General features: G+C 48.2%; 1 protein-coding gene across 1 annotated transcript; it reads left to right on the forward strand.

Annotated features, from left to right (window-relative positions):
• The first annotated feature begins 964 nt into the window (after positions 1-964).
• Positions 965-26,974, forward strand: rttn (rotatin). Its single transcript, XM_062479817.1, has 48 exons — positions 965-1,178; positions 1,472-1,659; positions 1,960-2,149; positions 2,399-2,485; positions 2,626-2,716; positions 2,860-2,974; positions 3,380-3,524; positions 3,993-4,167; positions 4,276-4,466; positions 4,907-5,026; positions 6,268-6,431; positions 6,520-6,732; positions 6,979-7,091; positions 7,286-7,412; positions 7,519-7,644; positions 7,875-7,991; positions 8,580-8,719; positions 10,469-10,610; positions 10,745-10,844; positions 10,934-11,022; positions 11,599-11,716; positions 12,290-12,386; positions 12,828-12,890; positions 13,033-13,212; positions 13,641-13,883; positions 14,030-14,180; positions 14,389-14,603; positions 15,080-15,299; positions 16,220-16,348; positions 16,497-16,607; positions 17,194-17,352; positions 17,775-17,852; positions 18,197-18,481; positions 18,710-18,803; positions 18,962-19,160; positions 19,462-19,552; positions 19,943-20,093; positions 20,531-20,668; positions 21,188-21,384; positions 21,557-21,662; positions 21,934-22,031; positions 22,326-22,403; positions 22,861-22,987; positions 24,124-24,314; positions 25,144-25,420; positions 26,248-26,351; positions 26,552-26,621; positions 26,746-26,974. The coding sequence occupies exons 1-48, from the start codon at positions 1,148-1,150 to the stop codon at positions 26,823-26,825; spliced, it is 6,714 nt and encodes a 2,237-aa protein (XP_062335801.1). The 5' UTR covers positions 965-1,147; the 3' UTR covers positions 26,826-26,974.
• Positions 26,975-27,051: the final 77 nt, after the last annotated feature.

Below are 27,051 nucleotides of genomic sequence, written 5' to 3' on the forward strand. Positions count from 1 at the left end.
CAGACAGATGAAGGGCTCTGGTCACTGGAGCTGTCCCTCGGAAGAGGTACAATGTTCTTTGAAATCTGTCAGAGAAGAGGTTGTCTTGCATTCTCATTGGGGATCAGTTGAATGTCAACATATTTCTTTGAGAAGTAAAAGTCTCAGAGCCCTGCTTTAAGAGATGTCTGATGTCGCATCAGTTTGAGGTGGATGGAAACACAGCTAAGAGCCTTAAAATGTGCCATTTCAAGCCACATGAGAGTTGAATAGTTTGTATAACTTGAAGAGTAAACAACAGCAGCAGAAGAGTAAAGGGTTGATTAAAAAAAACCTGAATAACTTTTTAACGTCAAAGGAAGGAGGGTAATGTAATTGCCCATTGAAGTAGACTACACATTCCCCAAACAGCAGCATCAAACCAGAAGCAAAAGTGCACGTTCAAAAGCACTTAATTCCCAAAAGGGTTCTCAAGTACTGCGTGATTATATAATTATCGCGTCAAAGTATAATTTGTTATGGTTATGTAATTATCACCTCTACAGACTGATCACATTTCTGCATCACCTGTCAAGTGTGATAATTCAAGCAATTTAATTATTACAGTCAGATCACTTCTGAAATTAGGCCTTTAATTTTGGGGAGAAGCAACGTTGAGCTGCTTTGATACTTTAGAACACTGGAGATTAATTGAATGGCATGATAATTTGGAAGGTCTCAACATTTCACTCACAATGTGTCAGAAATGAAAAGCCTTTTAGATGTTCAAATGCTTCTACAAACATTGATAATCTGATGGGAAAGGCCTATAATCATATTACGGTCGTGTTTATTGACAGTAGCCTATGTGGAGTGGCATTTAACTGGTGTATCCTGCAGGGAAAAGGCAAAATAGATAATAAAGTCAGGATGGTGGGCATGTTTGCTGCCCTATTGATACACAATATATATAAAGAGAGAGAGTTTAATGCGACCCCGCAAATGTGTTTCTTGAATGCACCCCAAGCTGCACTACGACTACCAGGAAGCAACAAGAACTGACACTGGCGCGTTCATTGAAAATTAACCCCGGGCAATCAACGTTGTCAACAACAGAAAAAACGGACGAACTGAGGCTACTGAAAATATAGTTATCAACCCTTCGTTGGGTTATAATCATACACCGGCCATGGAGATACGATCTCTCATTAGGAAAATTGGTAAGAACGACGCAGTTTGACAAATTAACTAGCCCAATAGCTACTGTAGCAAGCTTCTATCTTAAGTTGAAAAGTTTGAAAACAACTAGCTAACCGCAAAACAATGTGCCAACATGTAGCAGAGCTACTGTACTAAACCATATATTAATATATTTACTATATAAGAGTAGAAGAACCAGACTATCTAAGAGTACTAAGAGTTAGTTACAGATATGGTGCTGATTAACTTTAGGCTAGCTGTTCAGACTTTACAATAGAAGGCACTTGTCAATCATGTCTGCCCCTCAAAACAGGTCATTCTTTGTTGGAGATCAGAGTTCGTGCTCTGAAGAGCATCATATGTAAACTGGACCATTTCCTATTGTCCATTTCTGATGTGGTCCAAGAGAGAATGCTATTCGTCCTTCTCCTGGAATGGTTTAACTTTCCTGAGGTGCCAATGCAAGAGGAGGTCCTTCAACTGCTGAAAACACTATCTAAGGTAGAAGCCTGGTATACATTGTAACCAACCTACTGTACTGACAGGCAGTTTTTCAGGTCTATACACTATTTTGAATACCTTGCCAAATAAAGTAAGCTAAACACAACATATATAATGAATGTCAACTGGACACTTAATGCAGTAATCATCTACACTATATGACAGACATAGGCCATGTCTGTGCGACACACTGAAGAAGACACCACGATGCTTAAATTCTTGTCCAAATGCCTCAATATCATCTTGGTATTGATTTTTAAGTTCACTAGCTAGCTAGACACTTACATGTTGTCCCCAAAGCATGAGACAGGAGCCCAGATGCTGAGAGATGTTGGGGCAGTGGAGTTTTTCACACAACTCTCCCCCAACGTGGAGCCCGAGTTAAGGAATGTTGTCGATGGCATCGTCGACCAGCTGTTTCATCTGCCTGATCTGTTCACTGCGGGTCCGACTGTCTCCTCCCAAGAACAGGCTGTGATGACCTCTACATGTGAGGGGCAATGAATCTTTGTTGGTGATTTGTAGATGAATTTATAAGGATTTCATTATTTTGCTATGTATGCCACACATCTTTGATGGCAAATAATACACACACACACACACACACACACACACACACACTGCTAAATATTTATTGACTATGCTAGGCCAGGGATACTTACTTATTTGGGGCTAATTCATGGGAGTGTTCTCTAGTTGGAGTACAGTTTCATTACGTCCAATTTAAATGTTGTTGCAGTCCCCCCAGAGCAGAGTGCTCCAACAGTTGGTTACTTCCAGAGCGGCAAGCCAAACCAGGCAGACATTCCACCACAGAGAAAAGCAGGTATGGAACCACCTGCTCTGCTTTTGGCCCCATCCACATCAGTATCACATAGGAAAGAGCAGTCATCATGTATGGATGGTAATCAACATGCTGTGAAACACAATTGGTGTTGATCTATTTGTGTATATCTACTTTTACAGTGAGTAACACTGTGAGATGCTTAAAGTTTTCTACATTCCCTTGGCTGACTTTGACCACTACAGACCGACACATACTGTCATCCAATGAGAGGTGAGTGTTTAACGATCCCTAGTTTGCAGATATGAACATAATACAAGTACATGTTTTGCTACAAGACGAGGCCACGTACCCAAAGCGGTTCATAATAGCTCAGACGCAAACAACCTGTGTGTTTTTTTTCTGCTGTTTCACAGCTCTTTGAGGAGTAACAACCACAACCTGGTCCGTACCACATGCGAGCTCCTGCGTGATGTCATCATGCAGGACTTCCCAGCTGAGATCTTCCTCCAGAGACCCAGCATAGTCCAGGTAACACCACTTGATTATCCCTTTCTGCATTTTCACACACCTTCATCCAAGATTTTTGATGCAACAGTCGTTATTGGCCTTCCTTCTGCCGCTAGACCTGCGTAGATCAAAGGACTCTGATTTAGAGGCATGACATTACTGGCAGAAGGCAGGGAAATTCATCTTGCATTGTACAAATGGCAAGTTGAAATGGTGAAACTCCAAGTGCTCTTTTTTTGTGCCGATTATCCAGGTTCTATAAGAAAACATTTTTTCCTCCAGTATCATGTGGTTGAGCACCTTGTGTTGTTGAAAATGATATATGATTTATCTGGAAATGTTGTATGTTGATATATGATTTATCTGGAAATAGTGTTGTTGTTCTGTAGCCTACATGATTCTGTGTTTGCCACTGTTTCTCCTCAGAACCTTCTGTCCCTCTTAAGGCTGGGTGAGGGGGAGGCAGGCTACTTACGCCTGCAGGCCGTGTCCTGCCTGCGACAGCTCAGTGTGGCTCTTAGAACCAGACTGCGCTTCCATCGAGACCCCAGCTTCTACTCGGCAAAGCAAGGTTTTAAAATGTTACCTTTTTTTAAACCAGCAGATCCCAAACAAAAGTGAGATAATAGATAGAAAAGCAAAGCTATTACCCTGACAGGAACTGAGTTTCTTAACTCATATGTCTATAGTATAAGTATAGAGAGAGAAAAAATGAAAAAAGCTGATGATTCACATGGTAGTCTTATTGCTCCTAATGCATTAATTATGATTCATTTGCATAGGTATCAGGCTGTTGGAACACCAATTATCTCTCAACACCTCTATTTATAGATCTATTCACTGTTAAATAGTCCAGGGACTTGAATGGCCACAACTGACTACAGTATCAGGGAACATCTCACTTCGACAACACAAAATCTAGATGATACCCATTATGTGCTGCCCACTCTAAAATAGCACGTCTCCCACCTACATCTTCATAGGCGTATTGTATCAATTCCCAAGTGGGATGGTGATAACCAGTTTGAGTCTCTCCTAGATCCAGTGTCCCAGAACTCGTCCATGTCCTACTCCCAGGACGTCCGTGGGACCCAGGTCCAGCGCTCCTTGGCCTCCTCTCCTGGGGCGGAGTGCTCACCCAGGCCCTCGGTCGTGGGCCGCACAGGCCAGAGGGCCAGCGGGGACGGCCAGGACGGCGACGCCGCCTCCAGCAGGTTTGTCTCCTTCTCCGGGCTTGTTTTTCCTCTACAGCCCTCTTTGTTTCTGTCGCACCCACTTGTTTCGTGGTTTTTCTTTCATTCTTCGTTTGCGGCTCTCCACAGCGGCAGCTCTCGTGGAGCTGGAGGAGGCTCCCAGGCCTTGAGGCAGAGCCCCCAGTCTCCTGCGGAAGCTGCCCAGCTGGAGCTGCCTGACCTGGGGGCAGAGGACGTGTTGGAGCTGCAGCTGCAGCAGCTCAGCTTGCCCCAGTTCGCAGTCACCACCATGGAGCACGCCATACCCCTGCTCAGGACAGGTGTGCGTTTGCGATCGCGCGTCGATCAAGTACTGTGAAATAGTTTATTTTTCCTTTTCGGTTGACATGTCAATCATATAATTTTTTGGTATCTACTCTGCTGTCTTACCACTCTTCTCTTTTTTCTTTTTATAGAGAGTGAGTGTGAAAGTGTCCCAATATGTGTGCCTGTAATTCCAAACAAATTGAAGGTGTTGCTGGTGTGTTTTTTAAATTAGGAGTGTACCTTTCATTATTCTCACTCTTTCTCGCCTTATTTTTTCTCCCTTTCTCGCTCTCATCCTTCTCTCTCTCTCTCTCTCTCTCTCTCTCTCTCTCTCTCTCTCTCTCTCTCTCTCTCTCTCTCTCTCTCTCTCTCTCTCTCTCTCTCTCTCTCTCTTTCTCTCATCCTTGCTCTCACTCTCTCTCGTTCACTTTCTCTGCCTCTCTGGGACTCTCAGATGGTGTGCGTGTGTTCCAGCGTGTGTTGGAGCTTTTGTGTGAGACCTTAGTGCTGCTGGGGGACAGTGTGTGTGAGCTGGTCTGGGAAGACCACAGCCTGGTGGGAATGGATCTGGCAAGTCGAAACAACAACAACAACATTTATCTCTATGAATATTAATTGCTGTACTTCCCAACAAGTGGGTTGTATACAATGCAGATCGCAGTCACCTAGGGCATGCTTGATATGGAACATAGTGTATTATGTTAAGGGTGAGTTTAGATGTGCTCAGTTTGTACATGCACAAGAACACACATGCTCACAAAACAAACACATAGCCTATTTAGATCATTATCCTACATAAGCCAATGGTATTCACATGCACAATTAACTTCACTTTTAAATGGGTTCTTGCTAGCTAAGGTTTTATAGCTAGCAATATATAGAGTGACTGATTTTCTGGATATGTTTTTGAATGTCTGATGAATGTAGACATTTTGTACCTCAGGTTTTGTAAACAGCATACCGTTCGTTGCCACTGCCCTCCTGAGAGTTACAGTGTATAGGTCTGGCACAGAAGAGCAACCTCCAGCCCTGTTCCTGCAGAGCAACCTTCCTGTTCGTTTAGGCTCCAACCTTAATGTAGCACACTGGGTTCTAATAATTTGCTGGGCTACCGTATTGAAGCAGGTATTGAACCATTGAACTGCAAACACCTACATTTACATTTACATTTAGTCATTTAGCAGACGCTCTTATCCAGAGCGACTTACAGTAAGTACAGGGACATTCTCCCCGAAGCAAGTAGGGTGAAGTGCCTTGCCCAAGGACACCGTCATTTGGCACGGCTGGGAATCGAATTGGCAACCTTCAGATTACTAGCTCGACTCCCTCACCGCTCAGCCACCTGACTCCTGACACCTACAGGAACGTAGCTCTTCAGACACAGGGTTGGAGAGCGCTGGTGTTGATCTGTTTGTCCTTGCTGGTGTTTACGTGCCTTGTGGGGAGATTTGTAGACTTGTTAAGCCCCCTGCTTTGAAATGTTTTACACACAGGCCCAGAGTATCCTAGGATGATGACTGTTTTGTCCAGTGTAAGACCAGTGTAAGGGGATGGACCTTTGGGGTTGTTTTGTGAGATTGTAAGCCGGTATATGGGAAGGATATTTGCTGCCCCCTGCTGGGCATTCCCTGCTGTTGTAGCCTTGAATTATGAGGCTGTTAACTCTCTTGACTACTATAAAAGATTGGTTCAACGATTCGCCACTGGTAGCAATCATTTCTATCAATCAAAAACCTCAAATGTTTTTTATGACTCCCAGTAAGTCAGCTAGATTTAAGTGGTGACCGATTGCAACTTCAATTGCTTTCCAGAGAGAGAAGCTGCAGAGCAGTGTTGCCGAGATGGGAGAGATCCTGAGATATCACCAGAGCTGTCCAGCCGATAGTCCTCCCGGCTGCCTGCTCCACCACCGGATGGCCTACGTAGGCACGGCCGTGTTCAGCATCAGGCTCCTGCAGACCGTCCTGCCTCTGGAGAAAGTGTGTGTTTGTGTGTGTGTGAACTCCCTGTATGTCTGTTTCATCTCTGCCGAGGCTCCCTTCAGCCTCTTCCTCTTCTCCGTCCCAGGCCAGTGAGAACCTCCCAGAGAGCACTGCGGCCGTCCTCCTCCCTCTCTGCCTGGACAGGCCCTTCAGCCTGGTGTTTCCCAGCATGCACGAGGCGGCCGTGGCGTACCTGGAGCAGGTGAATTCGGACGGCCACGCCCTCTACCGGAGGGTGACCCGTGCGGCTCTCTGGATGGAGTCCACCTGTGCCTTCCTCAAAGAGACGCAGGCTGAGGTACCCGACCCCCTGAAGTTTCTCAACACCAAAAATAATAATAATCGATTTTTGAAATCTGTGAATCGATGTTAATCGATAGAAGACTGAATCGCGATTAGAATGTGAATCGATTTTTTCCCCTACCGAACACGTTTCCCTACACAAGAAGGGGTTCCGGAACGATCCTCGTGTTGCACATGTTGAGATGCTGCCAGCTGGGGCGTGCACTTGCATGTGAAGAGCATGTTTCCTCTCGTCTCACAGGGGGAGAAGAACTGGCTGGAGCTCCTGGAGCTGGCAGACCAGGCCGTAGAGGGGCTTCCATTTCACCAGCACCTGCCCATCATCAAGGAGTGCATAAACATCTGCTCCAACCTGTAAGATCCTACCACTGTGGACTGGAATTCTGACAGTTGCCATGATGAATAATGGAGTTTTTTTTAAATATGTTTTGTATAGATATAATTTTCTGTTATGAGAAACAGTCAAGCTACAAGGTTTTGAATGGCTGGTTTCCAGAATGTAACTGTTGCTTCATGTCCGTCTGTTCATGTCGGGGGGGGGGGGGCAGGTGGAAGATTGACCAGGCCAGCCCGTTACTAAAAACAGAGAGTCAGAAGGTGTTTCTCAAGCTCCTGTCCCACCCCCTTCTCCCGGTGAAGACTGAGACCTACTCCTGCACCCTGACTGTGGTCAAGGTGAGCGATGCCATGCCTCTAATGGGGTTTGTCACGGTTGTCTGTGGAGCGGTGCCTCGGAGAGTCATAACAGCAGCTTTTATATTCTCACATTTGCCCCCTGTAGGATTGTCTGTGGGTTCAGAATAAGTCCAAGCCTGGGTCATCAGTCTGCGCTGGGGTCCGCTTCCTGCTTCATGCAAGAGTCCTCTATGAGATCAGTGCCTTTGGCCTCCAGGACCCAGCGGAGAAGGTGTGTGATCCATGAACATATACTTATCATCACTCAGCTATCATTTTGTCCTAAGTGACTGCTTACGGTCAGGTTAAACTGAGACGTGAGGCCGTCTACATGCACATAGCCATAAAGCATCCAGAAGCATCCATGTTGGCTCTGTTAGCGCTTAGGTGGCTTGACTTATAGTGTAACAGCTTGTTTAATGTTTACTGTTGTGGGTTCAAAAGTTTACGTGTGATCCATAGGTGAATGCGGCTGCCAAGGATATCCTGCTGTTCCTGCTGAAAGGGAGATTGATGATGACAGCCTCCACCTGGGATAGATTCAACGAGGCACTTTACCCAGTCATCCCTATACTGCAGGTACAGCGCTGTGTGGCCCTGTGTACGCTCTGAGAGCTGGGAATCACCAGGGTAGGGGCACACAGCTCATAAAGGAAAATCTCATTTGGAACCTGTTATGCAGGCATTTTAAAAAGGATTTTCTTTTCTTAACAAACAAAAAAGTCAGTAAAGTGATCAAAGGGTAATTTTGCTATTCCTGCAGTGCAGCAGCAGCATATTGAACCTGGGCCAAACAATATTTTGTAATTTTCAAATTTACATATATTGTGATGTTGTTTTTTTCATGTCAGAAACAAGCTTTTATTAAATACTTGGCAAAAGCAACATCAGTACTGAAAAAATGGGCATGAATATGCAAAAGATCTTGACTCGGTCGTCAAGTTAGATTTGATTAGCCTAGCCCATCCAGCACTGTGCCTGTCATGTTGGCAGAGGCTGCATCAAACCATCTGTAATCAAAATTCTGCATATTTATTTACTTTTGTGCTCAGCTAGAATTCCCAAGTGTCACCCATTGTCTGTTCAAGCAGCCTGAAAACAGTGTGTGTGTGTGCGCCTGTCTGCTTTGTTTTTCTATGTGTGTGTGTGTGTGTGTGTGTGTTTCAGAGTTATGCAGACACAGAGGATGCGCTGGGAAACTGTGTGCTGCTGATAAGTGAAGTGTCAAAGCTGGGGAGAGACGACCTGGTGCCAAACACCACCAGGTTGAGAGCAGCGCTCCGGCTCCTCTTCACTAAACAGCAGACGTGAGTGTGTGTGACTGTGTGAGAGTGTGTGTGTGACTGTGTGAGAGTGTGTGTGTGACTGTGTGAGAGTGTGTGTGTGAGAGTGTGTGTGTTTCTGAGCAAATGTGTGTAGTTTGGTGTGCATGCGTTGAAAGGAAACCTGCTTGTGTGTGCGGGGTCGGCTGTCTGATGAGTTGGACATCAAACCTGGTGGGGTTTGCTGAATCAGAGAAGTGTCTCGGAGTGGAGTGTTTTCTGCTCTGCAACAGCTCTGATGGACGTGTTACAGCTGGCTCCTGCTGCATGCTGATGTTCTCATCAGCTAACCTGAACCTCACTATGCTGCTTATCCACACAGCCATGCTGAATATGTAGACATCAATCTGCTCAAACCTGAACTCCTGACGGTCCTTAGAGGGTTTTACATTACATTTACATTTATTCATTTAGCAGACGCTTTTATCCAAAGCGACTTCCAAGAGAGAGCTTTACAAAGTGCATAGGTCACTGATCATAACAACGAGATAGCCACAAAACATTGCGAGTAGCCAAAACATGAAGCACACAATGTGAACAACCAAAATAAGTGCCAAAGGGAAGAACCATAAGAGCATGTAGTTAAACAAGTTACAATTAAACAACATGAACTGCTATAAGTGCAAGTGTACCTGTGGAAAAAAAGCAAGCAACAATAATAAAACAATATATCACAGCGAGTACACAAATTTAAGTCAGCTACCACTAACCACAAGAGCAACAAGTCTCTAAGCAAGAGTCATTGTGATCCTTGAGGAAACTAACATCGGGTCAAGCGAACCATTCCTAAGTACCGTTGTACTCCCGGAACAAGTGCGTCTTGAGCCTTTTCTTGAAGGTGGAGAGACAGTCAGTGTCTCTGATGGAAGTGGGGAGTTGATTCCACCACTGGGGGGCCAGACAGGAGAAGAGCTTGTGTTGGGACCGGGCGGTCTTGAGCGGTGGGACCACCAGGCGGTTGTCTGAAGAAGACCGTAGGTGACGGGTGGGGGTGTAGGGCTGCAGGAGAGACTTGATGTAGACGGGTGCAGTCCCGTTCACTGCTCGGAAGGTCAATACCAGGGTCTTGAATCTGATACGGGCCATGATAGGTAGCCAGTGGAGAGAGATGAGGAGCGGGGTAACATGGGAGCATCTGGGTAGATTGTAGACCAGGCGGTCCAGGGTTATACAACATAGGCATAATATGATTGATTTAATTGCTGAATCAAAAATAACTCCTACGTTGATTTATTGATGGACAGGCAATAGACATGGATTGATTAATCAATTGACTGGTTGGCTGTTGGTTGAATATTTGATGCGTTAAAGTAGATAGATAATAGATTATTTATTGTGTTGTTGCGTTATGTCTTACATAAATCTGTATTTGTTCTAATTGCCATAAATGTGGATGTATTCCGTGTTTTATATTAGAGATTGGAATATATGATGTCTTCATTCAGGCCCTAATTTATGGGTTTCACCTTCATAAGAAATAAGATGTGTGTGTGTGTGTGCATGGGAAATTTCTGGCATATTGTTTCAGCTCATTAAACGTGGGATCAACCCTTTTCAAGTGGCATTAATACTTTTATTACAATTTTGTCAAAGCTGCCTCTTATTCTTCAAAGGTGTCTTTTGCAAGGATATTATAAATGGCATGAGTAGTGTTTTCTAGACTTAACAAATGAATGAATAGCTGTTGTAGTAGAAACAGGTGACCGCCTCACGACTCTGTCTTTGTTATTTCAGGGTGAGAGTGAAAGCGGTGGAGCAGCTGGTCTCCTACCTGGCCAGTGATGAGGCCCTGGCCCTGGCCACACTACCCTCCATCTTCTGCCTCAGCAGAACCCTGGACATCACCCTGGACAGCAGCAACAGGTCTTTCCTTAAGGTTCGGCTTCATAACCGCATGGACTCTGTCTCACACACACACACACACACGTGCTCAGAGGAAGACACACACACACACACTGTGCTCACCCTCCTCCTCCTCCTCCCTCCCTCCCTCGGTGGTGTGGGACTCAGGCCGAGTCCGTGGAGAAGCTGTTTGCCATCTTGACCTCTGACAGCGTGGACTCCACCCTGCGCAGGTCAGCTGCCGAGCAGCTGGCCGTCGTCCTGCAAGGTAACGTGGAAACCACGCTTTAAAGCACCTTCCGCCGCACCGCGGGAACACCCGTCGCTAACGCGTCTGTCCGTCCACCGTGTCTTCAGACACAGCCATGCACCCTGTGCTGAAGAGTCTAGGAGTGGCCGACACAGTCACGTCCTTCATCACAGAGAGCGTCAGCGGGGACGTGAAGGTGAGACCCTGCACACACCGCTCAAGGTCCGCCTTGGGGGACATACACCCAGCAGAAATATAAAAGCAACATGCAGCCACTTTTTGGATTTCTGACTGAGTTACAGTTCATATAAGGAAATCATTCACCCTACAAAGGGAAAGGGAGGGTGAAGGTGACACCTGAACATCGAACTTAAATCAAGATGGAAGTCCTCCATCACTGGAAGGAGACGGATGCCCTTGAATCAACCAGTAGAGTGGATCGTTGTGTGTCTGTGTTTCTATGATGTGTGTGTGTGTGTGTGTGTTCAGCTCCTGAACATGGACAGTGTACTTTGAAGCTTGTGTGTGACGGATGAAACTGCCAGTCAGAGTTTATGGTGTCCAGCATGAGCCAGCCGAATGGAATTTGAGTTTTTAATCCAGGGCTCCCCGAGCGCTAATCCGCTGATTCTATGGGATTGAATTTCATTCTGCTAAAGGGAGAGTACTAGTCCAGCATTGCTGGTTTTGCCAATTACATACAAGCCAGAGTATACCCATCTGTTCATTCAAGTTAACACTAGTGTGTGTGTTTGTGTGTGTGTTCCCTCAGGGCCCAGGCAGCCTGCTGGAGCCCTGTGTGTGTATCCTGAGGAAGCTGGTGTTTGCAGACCGCTCCCTGAGGCACAGGCTGGCAGAGCAGAACGGTCTGCTCCTCGCTCTGCTGAGGGGTACGTTCACCACACTCAGGTCTGCTCCTCGCTCTGCTGAGGGGTACGTTCACCACACTCGGGTCTGCTCCTCGCTCTGCTGAGGGGTACGTTCACCACACTCGGGTCTGCTCCTCGCTCTGCTGAGGGGTACGTTCACCACACTCAGGTCTGCTCCTCGCTCTGCTGAGGGGTACGTTCACCACACCCAGGTCTGCTCCTCGCTCTGCTGAGGGGTACGTTCACCACACTCAGGAAGGGCCGTTCACAGCCCAACACAGGATGTTGCGTAGCTTTGAGGCACACTCGCAAGACGTCCTTTGATAATCATCGTATCAGTGTAGCACGGCTCTGAGCATCTCTCACAAGACTTTCACAGTCACTTAGTTACATTCGCAGCTAAGTACATGTTGTTTACCACTTTTGCCTAGAGCCACATTGACCAGACCTAATTACATGTACCGAGTGCTAGTTGCCTAAATGGCGGTGTTTTCATAGCAGGCGGTGTACAGTGAAGCCCCTTCCCCCAGCCTTACATTTGTATTTTAATAAAGTGACTGGGTGGTTTTAATGGTTGTTTTGCCTCCCTGCTAGCTACACTGCTCATTAAGGAGAATGGAGGAGATGTGCGCGAGTTGGCTGCTTTAATGTGCTTGCTGCTCTTTGATGAGATAGCCACGGTAGACACATGGTGAGTACTCTCATCTTGCGCAACGGCCTGTTCATAGTCAGCTGTTGTGACAATGTCTGGCTTCAATCTCTTACTCTCTGACTTTTATCGCTCTCGCGCTCGCTCGCTCTCGCTCTCTCTCGCTCTCTCTCTCTGTCTCTCCTCTCTGTCTCTATATGTCTCTCTCTCTGTCTCTCTTTCTGTCTGTCTCTCTGTCTCTGTCTGTCTCTCTGTCTGTCTCTCTCTATGTCTCTCTCTCTGTCTCTGTCTGTCTGTCTCTCTGTCTGTCTCTCTCTCTGTCTCTCTATCTGTCTCTCTATCTGTCTCTCTCTGTCTCTCTCTCTGTCTCTGTCTGTCTATCTGTCTCTCTATCTGTCTCTCTCTGTCTCTCTCTCTGTCTCTGTCTGTCTATCTGTCTCTCTCTCTGTCTCTGTCTGTGTCTCTCTCTGTCTCTCTCTCCAGGTGTGACAAAGCGGGCACGTCGTCTCTCTCGCCCTTCTCTCTCCCTGTGTCAGTACTACGCAGGTAACGCAATCCCCTTCTTTTTATTGACTTTCTTTATACAAAATGATATATCAGCGTGTGCTCATATGATCTGAAGCCTCAGTGTGAACAGTACCCCCCCCCCTCCCCCACCCCTCCCCCACTCCTCCCTATTCAATTCCAGGTACAATCTCCCATTTCAATCTGCCTCCCATCATGCGGTCAGCCCCCACTGCTCAGTCCTGCCCCCCTCTGCTGACCTGCTGTCCCTCCCCCCAGCCCGACACGCCCTGCAGCTGGCCTGGAACTCTGCATGGCACTCTGGGATAGACAACCTCCTGGAGGAACGCAGCAGCATGGCCGAGTAAGACACGTTTCAGTCTAGGAATAAGCTGCATTATGTCTGGGAAACTGAGCCTATGAAAACCCTCAAACCCTCCTCGTCCACAGCACAGTGTCTGGCTAGCATGACTGTGACACAAGTATTTTGGAACACTGAAAGGTTGTTCAACACTTTGCACAGATTGCTTTATTGCATTACCATCATTACGTAGATTGCCCTTTTAAAAATTCTTAAAATATCTGCGGTTGCTACTGTATTCATCTTGTGCCTGGGCCAACCATTGTTTAGCTGAATGACCCACCTTCTTCAAATCAGTCAAGTTTTTCTGCAAAGTACCAATTTCTACCCATTTTGCCGGTGATTGCCTGTTGGGCATGATAATTATATTTGTGCTACTGGCATTGTGCTTGCGTAATCAATATCCCACAACTTCACCCTCTCCTCCCCAGCTTCCACAGTGACCTCATCCTATCAGAGGCGCAGGTACTGTTGCTCCGGGCAACGCACCTCCCCAGCGGCCTGCAAGACTGCATCCAGGCCATCGTCATGGCGGCGGGACACAGGTCTGTGACCTCTGCTGTGTCCAGGCTCCGCCTCTACCGGCTTACTGATAGGCTGGCCCTCATGCACGCCCACACACCGGGCTTCCGGAACACACTGAGTTCACTCACCTGGCAGCCGGCCATCGCAAGGTACACAATCCTGTTTGGTACATGGATGTCACGCACAAAACGTGTCTCAAAAGTTAAAGGTAGTCCGACATATTATCAATGAAGTCTCTCTCTCTCTCTCTCTCTCTCCCTCCCCCCCATCCCTTCTCTGCCTTTGCTCAGCGCAGGTTTCTGCAGGTGCAGCCAGCATGCATGGAGGACGAGAGGTTGCTGGTGGACATTGTAGCGTTTCTGAACGGCCACTTCGAGCAGCCTTGTCCTGAGTCTGAGAGGGAGGACCAGGATCTGCGCTGGATCATGGAGCTACTCCTGAACCAGGTAGACTGGCGAGGCTGGGCATGGGGCACACATCACACACACACACCAAACACAGGACTGGATGTCTATGTATATTAACTAGTATGTTGTAAAGCAAGCACAGTATGAAAAGATGTTCTTGGCTGTGTGTGCACGTGTTTGCGTGTGTTTGCTTTTTGTGTGTGTTTGTGCTGGTGCGTGTGTGTGTGTGTTTCCATGTGCCATGCAGGAAACAAACTCCCTGCTGGCCCCTCTGCTGGGCACGCAGCCCCACACACACGCTCAGACGCAGGCTCAGACGCAGGCTCAGACACAGGCTCAGACGCAGGCTCAGACGCAGGGGGAGTCTGAGGAGGTGAGGAACCTGCTTCACCAGAGACTCCAGAGAGAACTCACCTCCTTCTTTAACACACTGCTGCGCCGCCTCCAACACACCACCGACAGGTATGTACACAGCATACACACACTCCTATGTACACACACACACACACACACCTACGCACACACACACACACACACACACTTTACCATCCACTTCATTCTGTAGATATATATATCTCCACGGAATTAGGATTCCTTGTTGAAAATGGATGAATCAGTGTTATGCACACTGATATATGCTGACTTGTGGTATTATTTAGATGCCTGTAGGGCCAAGATGAATGTTTAAAGTGCTACCACGTCTAATAGAACAATGCCTATGGCTGCATGGGAAGATGTTTTCTCAAGTCTACTTTGCAACCCATCTGATGTCTGATAATGTGGAAGTTAATATCGAAAATCCTAGGCGATGACTCCTATAATGTAGACAATAAATTCAATTGGAATTTAAGAAACGATCCATACTTTACTTTGATTAGCACAGCTGCTCATCGATCCACATAAACTCTCTCATTATTCCTTATCTGTGTTCTGTCCAGGCTGTGTCTGACTATGGCAGGCCCGTTTGAGAGCCAGTTGGCCATGCGTTTGCTCCAGAGCCTGCGCGTGTCGGACGCCCCACGCTTCTATGGGCTGCCCAGCCTGGAGAGGACTCTGCTGGGCATGGTCCACCTGACGGCCCGGCCTGGCTGGAGCTCCCAGTGCCACTCACTGGAACCCCACGCGCTCCGTCTCAAGTACCTCAGCGGCCTGCTAGAGGTAGCTGTCTGTGTCTGTGTCTGTGTGTGTGCGCTTGTGCAGACATCTGTGGTCTGTCTTTATGTGTTGTGCTTTAATGTGTTTGTGTGTGCATCCAAGTGTGTGTGTGGTTTGGGGGAACTCTCTTCCAAGCAGAGACAGATGGAATTTGCAGTGGCACAATTTTGTTATGCCCGAAGAAATTTATTCATGTCCTAGAAGTATTGGCCTACCTGTGGAATTAATTAAAATCCCCCCCCATATATGGCTACGAGATACGAATAGATAAAGTTTTCATCAATTAAATATGCAGACCATGCCGTTAAGCTGCTGATGAGATATCATCCCTGCAGATTCCATCTGGCGCTCAGCACAGCCTCGCCTGGCCTCGGACCAGCTCCTGCAGAGTGCCAGGATGTACAACCAGTCCTTGTTCAAGCTAACTCTAATACGCTTTCAAACGCTTGGCCAAGGCATGTCAATTAACCTCAGCTCACCCCAGCTACAGCCCTCTCCCCTAGCCCTCACATTTTCTCCAACAGCCCTCCAGCCCTAAGCCCTCTCCCCTAGCCCTCACCTTTTCTCCACCAGCCCTCCAACCCTAAGCCCTCTCCCCTAGCCCTCACCCCTCTCCCCCACCTCCCGCCCAGCCCTCCCCCGCCTTCCTCTGCCATGTAGCCGCGGGGCTCATCTGGCCTTGGCCTCTCACGTCTCCTTGGAGACGAGGCCCACTCCCTTTGAAGGGAAATCAAAGCAAAGGCACAGTCCTTTTTCCAGCTGTACTTAACCCTAATTTACATGCAGTGAATGACGATACTGTAACGGACTCAGGCTCTTTACTCAGAAATGCAGCGCAAATGATCACCGTCTTGATGTGAGGGCCGCCTCCTCTTGCCCTCGTTGCTCAGACGGACCCTCACCCCCGTGCCTTCCTCCCCCAGGTCCTCTCCTCCTTCTACGTGGAGTGGGGGGGCAACTCCATGTCCTTCATGGGGAAAGGAGTCACCAAGAATGCAATCATCTGCCTGCTGCATCTGTCCCATGAGATGATCGCAGAGGGCAAGGACAAGGTCAGAGCAACCAATGAAATGTCTCAGCCACCTGAGTGCTTACTTTACGTTATGTAAATATAACAACGTGCCAGTTGTGGCTTCAGGAATGTATAAGGATTCAGTCTGTCCTCTGTTTGACTTCTTTATTTATTCTGGACTGGTCTAGGACTTCATTTCCCAGTGGTCTTTGGGGCATGAGGCGGGTTCTGAGGAGCCCAGTGGGTCTCAGTTGGGTCTGGCTTGGCTCATTCCTTTGTGGGTAGACCGAGACCCAGAGGTAACCATGACAAAACACCACAACAACAGCAACCTAGCAACACACAGACACTCTTGTAAAAATGAAAACATATGTGAATGAAAAAAACTGATTTGAGGGATAATACAATTCTCTGTTGGACCTATGCTCCAGTTCCCTTGTAGTGGCAATGAAAAGCAAATGGCAGATTGATAGATGCTCATTTGCAGACTTCTGTTCTGTTTTATTTTCAAAATGTAAGTTCCCGTAGAAGTCAATCTGAGGGACTCCCTAGACAAGCAGGATCTCTATTTGCACTCCTCACTGTAAATGCCACCAATGCCAGAACAAATAACCAACAAATTCAAATATGCATGGAGAAGCTCTCTGGGGGCACTTGAGGGACAGATGGTGAGTCAGGTGTCCATCACTTAATAATCTGCTGTACCCACGCAGACACACACACACACATGCACACACCAACATGTGGTACTTGACTCTCTCTCTCTCTCCCTCTATTTCTCTCTCTCTCTCCATCCCTCTATTTCTCTCTCTCTCTATCCCTCTATTTCTCTCTCTGTTTCTATTTTTGCAATTCTCCCTTCTACACCCCTCCCCCCCCCCCCAGGTGAGGTTTGCCAGTCTGGGGGTGGGCTCCTCCCTGTCCTGTCTACCTAGTGGGTGCCATGCTCTGTGTGCCAGCTGCCACAACGTCAGTGGGGGCCTGTGGGGTACCCTGCTCAACATCCTGCTGGACCGACAGGAGAGCAGCATGGTCCGCAGAGAGGTGGGGCCAGGCTGCAGGCCACAGGGAAACATATTACACCACACCACTCTCGAACACGCCACAAAATCAAATGGTGCAACACAATATATACCTCGCAGCGGAACGGGCCAGGCAGGATTTCAGCTTCCAAACGACATTAAAGTAAAATAACTGGTGTAAAATGTCTCGTCCTCGAAGAGATATGTGTCTCTTATAAATAAATACTATGTTGTCCTTTAATCAAAGTAAACTTGATCAGATAGTAATGCTTAACTGGCCTCTTTTATCTGCACAAACATCAGGAAATCTGCTGCCAAACCAAAATTAGTTTTAGACTGCAGGCTTACTGCTCATGCATTATCAGTTAGGTACCAGTAGAGGGCAGTGTTGCTTGTGTTCTCAGCTCACCTTGTGTGTGTATGTGGGTGTTTTTATGTCTCCAGGCAGCATTTATCCTGCAAAATCTGTTGGTGATGCCCATGCCTGCCAACGCAGACGAGGCCAAAGACTCCCCCTGGCAGGTCACTAACCAAACCCCACAATGACTGAAGGAAAAGAGAGGCTTCAATCTTTTACTTCCACCCCTCGCTCTTTCCTAACTCTCTCTCTTTCCCCTCTTGTCGCTGCATATTTTGTAGTCTCTCTCTCTCTCTCTCTCTGTCTCTCTCTCATGTCTTTCCCCTCCTCTTTCTGTCAGGCTGTTATGTTTTCAAGGCCTCTGGTCGTTTCATAACTCAGTTATTTTGTAGTCCTGCTGTCTTGTCCCAGTCGGGTGTTGCATGAGTTGATTTACTTTTCCTGCTCCTCCTCCCTCCCTCTCTCTCTTTGTTCTCTCCTCGCCCTCTCTCTCCTTCCTCCCCTGCAGAACCCGTGTGTTCATGACGAGGCATCCGGGGTGTCCTTGGTGGGCCTGCCTGCCCTTCAAGCCTTGCTCTACCACTGCCAGTTCTTCCAGCACCTCTCCCTTATGGCCTCCGCGTGCTACCGTGGACGCTACACCTTCCCCCTGCAGCCCCCCCCCCCTGCCCCCGCCCCTAGCCCACAGGACGGGCACGAGGCGGAGGACTCTCTGAACCTGTGGAGGTCCTGTGCTCCTGCTGCCCAAGACCAAAGCAGGGCCTCTGGCTCCCTGTCCACCTCCAGCACTCTGGTTAGCATCACTAAATGTACTCCCAAGGTATGGAAGTGCCATAGGCAATCAGAGTGGCTGAAAGTACTGCTCCACTGGAAGCCAGTCTGCCATAGAAAACCTCCATGTAAAGCTTTAAGATTATTCAAATATTTGGAATACTCCTAAAACCATAATTCACCAAGTTGCTACCCATGTTGGGAGGTGGGGTCTGAAGTCTGATTGGTCCTTGTGTTTTGTCCGTCACAGCTCCTACCTGGGGGGTCCAGACCTCACTCCCCTGCAGCCACCTACTCCTCTGGGACTGCCCAGGACACACCTGCCAGCAGACTTATGGCTCAAGGTAGTGTGTGTGTGTGTGTGTGTGTGTGTGTGTGTGTATAGCATGTATCATATCTAAAGCCAATAACTTTTGGGGTAAATCCAAACTGTTTTTTTATCATTTTATTTTTTTGTAATTATTTTTGGTAATTTGACAGTAAATCTCTTGTGTCTGCACAGGCCAGAGTGACACAGATACCAGCAACTCTGTCATGTCCCAGGATTCCCGGCTAGGCGACCCCTCAGCCGAGGCCTGTGCCATCGTGACCCCTGACCTCCTGTCAGCACTGTGCAGCCTCCTACACAACCTGCTGGCCGTCCTTCCAGACTTCACCCTCGGAGCGCTGCAACACAGCCAGCTCCTCCAATCGCTGGCCAGGTTAGACCTTAAACACACCCACAGTTGGACCAACACTGAAGCTCATGTGAAGGATCCCTGACACCTGAGTGCTAATTGTTATGGTTTGGTCAGCATCTCCAGTCAAAATGTCCAAAATACGATTGCTAAAAATACATCTGGATTACAGTTTGAAGCTGGGGTCTCGAGGCTACAGGCTCGCTAGGTGTTTCAGAATAAGAAAAGTAGTTCCCAAAACCTGTGTGCAAAACATGACAGCCTGACCAACTAGGATAGATGTAACTTCACCACGTCCTGTTTCTCTGCTGGCTATGTGTTGCAGTCTGGTGGACTCGAGGGCCATAGAGCGCTGTGTGTCTGAGCTGAGGAGCTCCCACACCCCCCCTGGAGACAGGGAGGACATCAGGAGTCAGGTATGTAGAGCATGGTCTGCCCAGTCAGCTCTCCCCGTACCCACACACACTGTCAAGGGCACAGCTTTTGAAACGTCGCCAATTACATTTACATTTAGTCATTTAGCAGACGCTCTTATCCAGAGCGACTTACCGTAAGTACAGGGACATTCCCCCCGAGGCAAGTAGGGTGAAGTGCCTTGCCCAAGGACACAATGTCAGTTTGCATGACCGGGAATCGAACAGGCAACCTTCGGATTACTAGCCCGATTCCCTCACCGCTCAGCCACCTGACGCCAATATATCAAGTAGAACACAACCTTGTCAGTGGGTTCCAGAGTTGCTTCGAATGCTGTGGAGGTGAGGAGCTGAGGCTGACGGGTGGTCTGTCTGTTTGGCCTCCTCTTCCAGGTTCTCACCCTGCTCCAGTACCTGTCCAGCTACTGCAAGCTGCTGCAGACGTGTGTCGTGATCAGCAAGGAGCTGATTGGTCAGGCTGACTTCCTCAAACCGCTGCTGACCAATGTCTTTGCTGTCCTCACGCTCGATAACAAAGACTTGGGTGAGAGAGACTCTGGCGGTGGGACATATCTCTCATACCAGATTGAGTACATACGAGTCTGTACTCAGTCCAGCAGCATGTTCACACACTATCCATAATACTCTGTTAACAACATCTCTCTCAGGGCTCCACAGAAGAACATTTAAATTGATTCGAATCATTACAGTTTTTGAGTAATTACATTTTGATTGTTTGTGGGCGAGTCAATAGACTCAAAAGACCACTGTCCTGCCGATTATACTATAAAGTACCAACATGTCTGGATTTGGTGTTGACTAATGCTTAGTAGTCCTTGGTGATGTCTTATTTAACATAAGATCAGCCAGCTAACCCAGTCTTTACTCCACCGCCATTATTTAATCCCCTCTGTTTGTGTGTATGCGTGTGTGTAAATATATATGTTTCTATATCTCCGGTTCTCCTGGGCCTCTCGTCAGACGTGCCTGTCCAGGCTGCGGTGTCTGTGTGCTGGACAGACCTGTTGACGCTCCTGGCTACGCTGGTTAGGAGGGACGGCTTCAAGGCTCATCCATCTGTCTGCGCTGTGCTGGGACCAAGCTGGCTAGCATTCACAGGTACACACCTCTACCCCCTGCTGTGTGTGTGTGTGCCGTGGCCAACTGCTGGCCAACTGCTGGCCAACTGCTGGCCAACTGCTGGGGAGTGAGAACATGCAGTTTTGTCCCTCCCCTCGCGGTCCTCCTCCCTCTGACAAATCGAGCTGTGGGGGAATCCGATGAGCCTGACACAAGATCAATGTTGAGCTTGTCTGTGTGCGTGCATGCGAGCGTGCGATTAATGACTGCTCGTGCCATGTGGGCCATGTGGTAGGTATAATGAAAGGCCCGAGGCTCGGATGTGTCTTTAAGCTGGTTAGGGGTTTGAGTCTTGTATGAATTAGTTTCAGTGGGCTGCGCCATGATGATTCATTCATAAAACCTGAAGCTAGTCTAGTTCTGTCACACGCGTTGACCATGTTGTGCCTCTTCAAATCTTCATCTAATGCGTCTGTGTGTGTTTGCCCGTGTGTGTGTGTGCGTGCAACCGTGCGTATGTGTGTGTGTGTGTACGTGGGGGTGTGTGTTTCTCCCCAGACACGTTATCTGTGTGTGTGGATCACTCGGAGCTCCCTCTCCACGTGGCGGCGCTCGACTTCCTGTGTGTGCTGCTCTCTGAGGAGGCTCACAGACGCTCCCTAAAGGTCACCCCCATGACCCCGCACCCTGTGACGCCCATCTCGGAGGCCCTGAACGGCGCCCCCGGTGGCCAGATGTGTGAACTTCTCCTACAGGTACCACAACCTTCCAAACTCTGACCAGGCAACAGCTCTCTTTTAATTGATAGGAGCACAGAGGTACATTTCAAAGTGACATTAGTTTGACTGCAGATGTACTGATGTAGTCGATGTGCTGGGTCTCCTAGTCCAGATGGTGATTCTGCTTCCCCTGGTGTGTGAATACTAGAGCTTTGAGAAGAGGTCCTTCCAGGACCCGGTGAAGAAGCTGAGTGCCAGAGCCCTGGCAGCCCTGCTGGCCTGCAGCCCCACAGCTCAGGACCACGCAGCTAAGGGTAGGACTACCAGACTATACTGGACTGGACCTTCTCTGGAGGAAAACTTTTACATTTGGCATTTTCTAACTAGGCCAGGAGCATGAAATAGCTTCCCTGTTTCTAGATAGAATTCCTTAGTTTAAACTTCCCCTGAGAGCGTCTGCCGGCTAGCTTCATGTCCAACACTGTTCTGTGTGTAGACTGTTTCACTGACTTTGTCTGACCTTTGTGTGTGTGTGTGTCTGCCTGTGTGTGTGTGTGTGTGTGTGTGTGTGTGTGGGTGCTGTAGCCGGCCTGATGGACAGCTGTGTGGAGCAGCTGAAGCAGAGCCAGGCCCAGCTGCAGCTGGAGTCTGTGAGGCCGGGCAGAGCAGTTCCCAGGAGGAAGGTGAGGAGGGCTGGAGGGCTGCATCTACCTGGCAACACAGCCTTACAACAACAGACACGGGAACAAATAGGAATGTACCCGAGGAATCATCCACTAGAGGATGTTTGAGTCTTGAGCTTGGTATTTATGTGTTAGGACTAACAGATGTTTACTCTCTCTGACGAGGTTCCTGATAGCTGTTGTAGATGTAAAGCCGTTGGATTGTTAGTGTTCTGAATCGAATCGATTGTCTCCCCACTGAGGTTTCTGTCACGGCATACTGGTGTTTATTTACACTGTCCACTGTGCCATTAGGAGGAGAGCTACATGAGGGAGGTTAAGATGGCTGCCGAAATCCTCAGGAATTGTCTTTACCACAACGACGAGTGCAAAGTGGGTATTGGCCTTTGAATAGCCCCTCCCCCTCACACAAACACACACACGCTGATTGTTTTTTAATGAAGGCCATTGCACTGGTGCTGAGTCTAGAATTAGATTCACTCACATGCTGATGGGCCTGTTTATGTCTGATGAGACCCTTAACTCAGACAGCTCAGCCCTGCGGCTGCTGGCTGCCCTCCACCGCCGTTACATCACAGATGGTAATTGGTACATATCCTCAACCAAGCTGTAGTTACATTTGCATAGGAGGGTCTATATGGGAACAGGCTTTAATGAAACACTTCCCTCTACAGTTATGAGCTAGCCTTGTGTTTGTGCACGGTTAGCAAAATGTAGAAACATAAAAGTACGTGTGTGGGTGGTTGTGTGGGTGGGTGCGTGTGTGTGTGCGCCTTGTCTGGCTGTGTGTGTGTGTGTGCACGTCGTGTGTGTGTGTGTGTGTGTTCAGGCTGTGGCTACTGATGCTCGCCTCGCCGCCGTGCTGCAAGCTCTCTGGCCCTGGCTCCTGGGGGACGACTCTGCCATGGAGGCAGCGCTGGAACTGCTGTGTGTTTACACCGCCAGCTGCACTGCAGGTAACCTGGGTGGGGGCGTGTTTGTGGAAGAGAGGGCAGGAGAAGAAGTAGACACGGAGGGAGAGAGATAATTGGTCTCTGGGCGTGTGTGTGTGTGTGTCTGTGCGTGCAGGCACAGTGCCTGGCTCGTGCGTACCAAAGTCTGTGGTCAGAGATCTGACTGAGTCATACACAGTCCTACCAAAAGCCCCATTGTCTGCTCTGATGACAGTTAAACAACATTCTGTTCCACTGTATAAGGCCAGCGTCGGCTAGCCTGCTGCCTGACAATAGCGCCCCTGTGAGGGGCCCTGAGCAGGCTGCCCCACCCTGCTGCTGGATGGTGCTGCTCTGCTCTGGCCTGCACATCTCTGGGATCTTTAGACCAAAACCACAAAGCACTCCAGTGTCTCTCACAACATTGATATTCCTTTGTGTGAGAGAGTGAGAGAGTGAGAGAGTGAGAGAGTGAGAGAGTGAGAGAGTGAGAGAGTGAGAGAGTGAGAGAGTGAGAGAGTGAGAGTGTGTGAGAGTGTGTGAGAGTGTGTGAGAGTGTGAGAGAGAGTGTGAGAGAGTGAGAGTTTATCTCTGTGTGGGTGGTTGAGTGTGCAAGAGTTTGAAACCCACTGTATAACGGAGAAACAGTCATGGGAGATCAATAGAAAGAGTTTAGAGTTGTGTGCAGGAATGAGCAAGCGGAGTTTGACTTTTATAAACGGGTACTGGGTCCTTTCATCATCTACCCATTCGGTTTGTGTGCGTGTGCATGCTATCAAAGAGCTATGCTGGAATTTTGAGGTTGTGGAAAGCAGGGGATATAGAGACAGGATGCTGTGTCTTGCATCTGAGATCCTTTCAGACAGCTTCCAGTCTGAACGCGTGTGACGTGTCTGTGTGTAGGTGTGCGACCGCATGTGTGCTTCTCAGTGTGAGCTTAGATGATGCAATAGCAAATTCTCAGGGTCAATATTTTCTGACATCAGTCATCTTTTTTCCAAAATTCCATTATATTTTTTAGCCGTTCTTCAGTGTAAATGAAGCAATAAGACTGTTAAGTCTGTTAATAGAAACTGTTATCAGTGTTGTCAGTGTTTTTGACTAACTACATGCATTCTCCCCTTGTGTTCCATGCCCCCGCCCCCTTTCCTGTTTCCCAGCATGCAGTGCTCTGTGCAGTACTGGTGGTGTGGGTGTGGCTCCTGGCCCTAGAGGAGCTGGCTCCCTCATGCACTTGGTGATGAGGCTGGCCTCAGGGCTGGCCTCTGATCTCAGCCTGGTCCAGAGGCTGGCCTTCTCCTTGCTGGCCAACCTGGCTGTGTCTCGAGACTGCAGGGGCATTCTGCACAAGGTGACAAACTCGGCCTGTCCCAGCTCTGCACCATGCAGACGTGACACCCTACCTCCCAGGATGTTCCCTTTCTCAGGGAGAGCTTCACTTCAGCAGATTGCAAAACTAGTTGAGTGAAGAAAGTGGTTAGGAACACGATTGTGTTCCTCTTCCAATTCTTCGTCAGTGGAACCACAGGAACTGTGTGACTTTCAGTTTCAGAAAACGATGGAGATCATCTAGTGACCGAGTCCCTCCACCTCAGTACCCCTCCCCCCTCTCCTGGTAAAGCTTCAGTGCTTGGAGCTGTTTGGTGTCACATTGAGAGGCAGAATAGATTACCTCAAAAACAGATTAAATGTGATGTTTAGAAAGAGTTGCCATTGAAAAATCAATCAATTAAAATGTACCACCAAATTATTCATGAGACTTATGAGGGAAACCAGTGCTGGAATCGTTTAGCTGAATCAGAACCGCAGTTGGTACTTTACTAACCATTCCGAAGTCTAATTAAGAATAGTGTATTTACTAGGTTATACATTTGCATATTGGTGCTGCAGATTTATAAATCTACAAAATAAAATGTAAAAAAAGCTTGCCCTCATTTTCTTGACAGAAAATGTGTTTTAGCCTCTGGCCATGAACCAGCAGAGACACGTAGCGTCCAGTACATGTAGAGTACTTCATGCTTCTCTTAGCCCCCATCTGCAGCTTTCTCCTTCTCCTCTTTATGTTGAGAGAGCAGCATGCTGACCTATCCTGACGATCCACTCTCTCTCAGCTTAGTCTGTGCGAAGCCTCACAATTCACACAGCTCTCCTTCCCCTTTCCCTTCTCCTTCCTCGTCCAGAGTCATTTCCTGCAGGGCTTCCTGGCTGTTCCAGTCCCCAAGGCAGGCGGGGGGAAGGCGGGGGGTCTGCTGGGGCTGTGGCTGCGCCTGCTGGTGTGCCTGACGCAGGGCGAGGACGGCCAGCTGAACGTCCTCAGGCTCAACGGAGCTCTGGAACTGCTGGCCGACGTCGCCGGGCAGCATCGCCACGGCAACAGGCCGCTGGCGGCCGACGCCATCCTCATCCTCCACAACGTCTGTTTCAGCTCGGCCAACAAGCCCCGCCTCCTCGCCAACGGTACACAGTGCCGCGCACGTATGGGGAAGATGGGAGGGATGAGGAGAGGGAGGGATGAGGAGAGGGAGGGATGAGGAGAGGGAGGGATGAGGAGAGGGAGGGATGAGGAGAGGGAGGGATGAGAAGAGGGAGGGATGAGGAGAGGGAGGGATGAGGAGAGGGAGGGATGAGAAGAGGGAGGGATGAGGAGAGGGAGGGATGAGGAGAGGGAGGGATGAGGAGAGGGAGGGATGAGGAGAGGGAGGGATGAGAAGAGGGAGGGATGAGGAGAGGGAGGGATGAGAAGAGGGAGGGATGAGGAGAGGGAGGGATGAGAAGAGGGAGGGATGAGGAGAGGGAGGGATGAGGAGAGGGAGGGATAAGGAGAGGGCTGTTTCCACTGGAAAGTCGGCTCTTCCAGTGATTGTTGTCTGAAACAAAAGTCTTGGCATTTTTTAAGAAATGCTGGGTGTTGAAATAGAAGTATCTCACAGTGAACTGAAACCCAACAGCCAATAGTGTATTGTTTGTGTGTTGCAATAGGGGAATGTGAGACTTTGGGGGTGTAAAAGGAAGTGGTCTTTCTTACATCCTCAAGCTGATTCCCCCTCTGTGTACGAGTTGTTGTGGTTAATGACGTCAGTGGAGAAAACTGTTAACCCATGCCAAAACCCTCCTTTTGTACATATTTAGAGATGAGGATTGGAGAAGTTACAAAAATTATCTTTCCTCTGCACATAACATCCACAAGGTTGATGCCATAAACCAGGCCATGTGTCATGAAAGACAACGAACCACAAAGATGCTTCTAACGTCCTTCTGTTCGTTGTTTGCATGCTGCATCTCAGACAAGGCGATGAAAGTGTTGGTTTCCTGCCTGGACAGTAAAGACACAGATATCCAGTCCATGGGGGCCTCAGCCCTGTGGGCCCTCCTCCACAACAACCAGAAAGTAGGCTACAGTACAGACCTCTCCCCATTAGATTTACACTGGTTTATTAGCAGGGTATAGCTTTTCATTGTTTTTTCAAAATGCAAAAGTAAGACATTTGTTGGAGAGAGTTGGAATTCTAAACTGTAAAGAGAATTTCAGCCCCGTAGAGAGCCATTGAGTTAAGCCGTTGCTAACCTCTCATTGTTTTCTCCACAAAGGCCAAAACCACTTTGAAGTGTCCTTCAGTCAGATTCCTGGTCGATGAGGCCTACGCTGCCACTAAGAAAGGTACAGTAGGTGTTATACATTTATTCTCTTTGATTACCAAGAATGTGTCCTTATAGAGAATTTTAAAAATAGCTGAGTTAGTAATCTGTAGAACTAACTGTGTTTCTGTGTGCGTTCCCCTCAGATGCAGAGAAAAAGCAAAACCCTATAAATGCCTACTTGCTGAAGTGCCTTGAAAGCTTGTCCCAGTTGTTGAATACCTGATGCTGATGACAATATATAATATTTTCCTATTTTATAAAATGTAAAATGTTAACTGTATTTGTATGTTATTTATGTTTACATTGAATAGTTTGTGTTGATGTTTGTTAGTTTTATAGAATGTGATTGAATCAGGCAATAAAACGTCAGTGGTTAAATACTTGTTGAACGTGCTGTGAGGTAATCTTGGTGCTGAATGATCTAGAATGCAAAGATGTTTGTTTGTAGA

The sequence above is a fragment of the Osmerus eperlanus genome, chromosome 15 (genome assembly GCF_963692335.1).
Source record: "Osmerus eperlanus chromosome 15, fOsmEpe2.1, whole genome shotgun sequence".
Classification (NCBI taxonomy): domain Eukaryota; kingdom Metazoa; phylum Chordata; class Actinopteri; order Osmeriformes; family Osmeridae; genus Osmerus; species Osmerus eperlanus.

What these genes read in the sequence shown, in the direction of transcription:
- rttn (XM_062479817.1), top strand. Translation starts at nt 1,148, where the DNA reads ATGGAGATACGATCTCTCATTAGGAAAATTG. An exon ending in CATACCCCTGCTCAGGACAG is followed by an intron (nt 4,467 to 4,906) that starts GTGTGCGTTTGC and finishes TGGGACTCTCAG; the next exon opens with ATGGTGTGCGTGTGTTCCAG. An exon ending in TGTGTGAACTTCTCCTACAG is followed by an intron (nt 21,385 to 21,556) that starts GTACCACAACCT and finishes TGTGAATACTAG; the next exon opens with AGCTTTGAGAAGAGGTCCTT.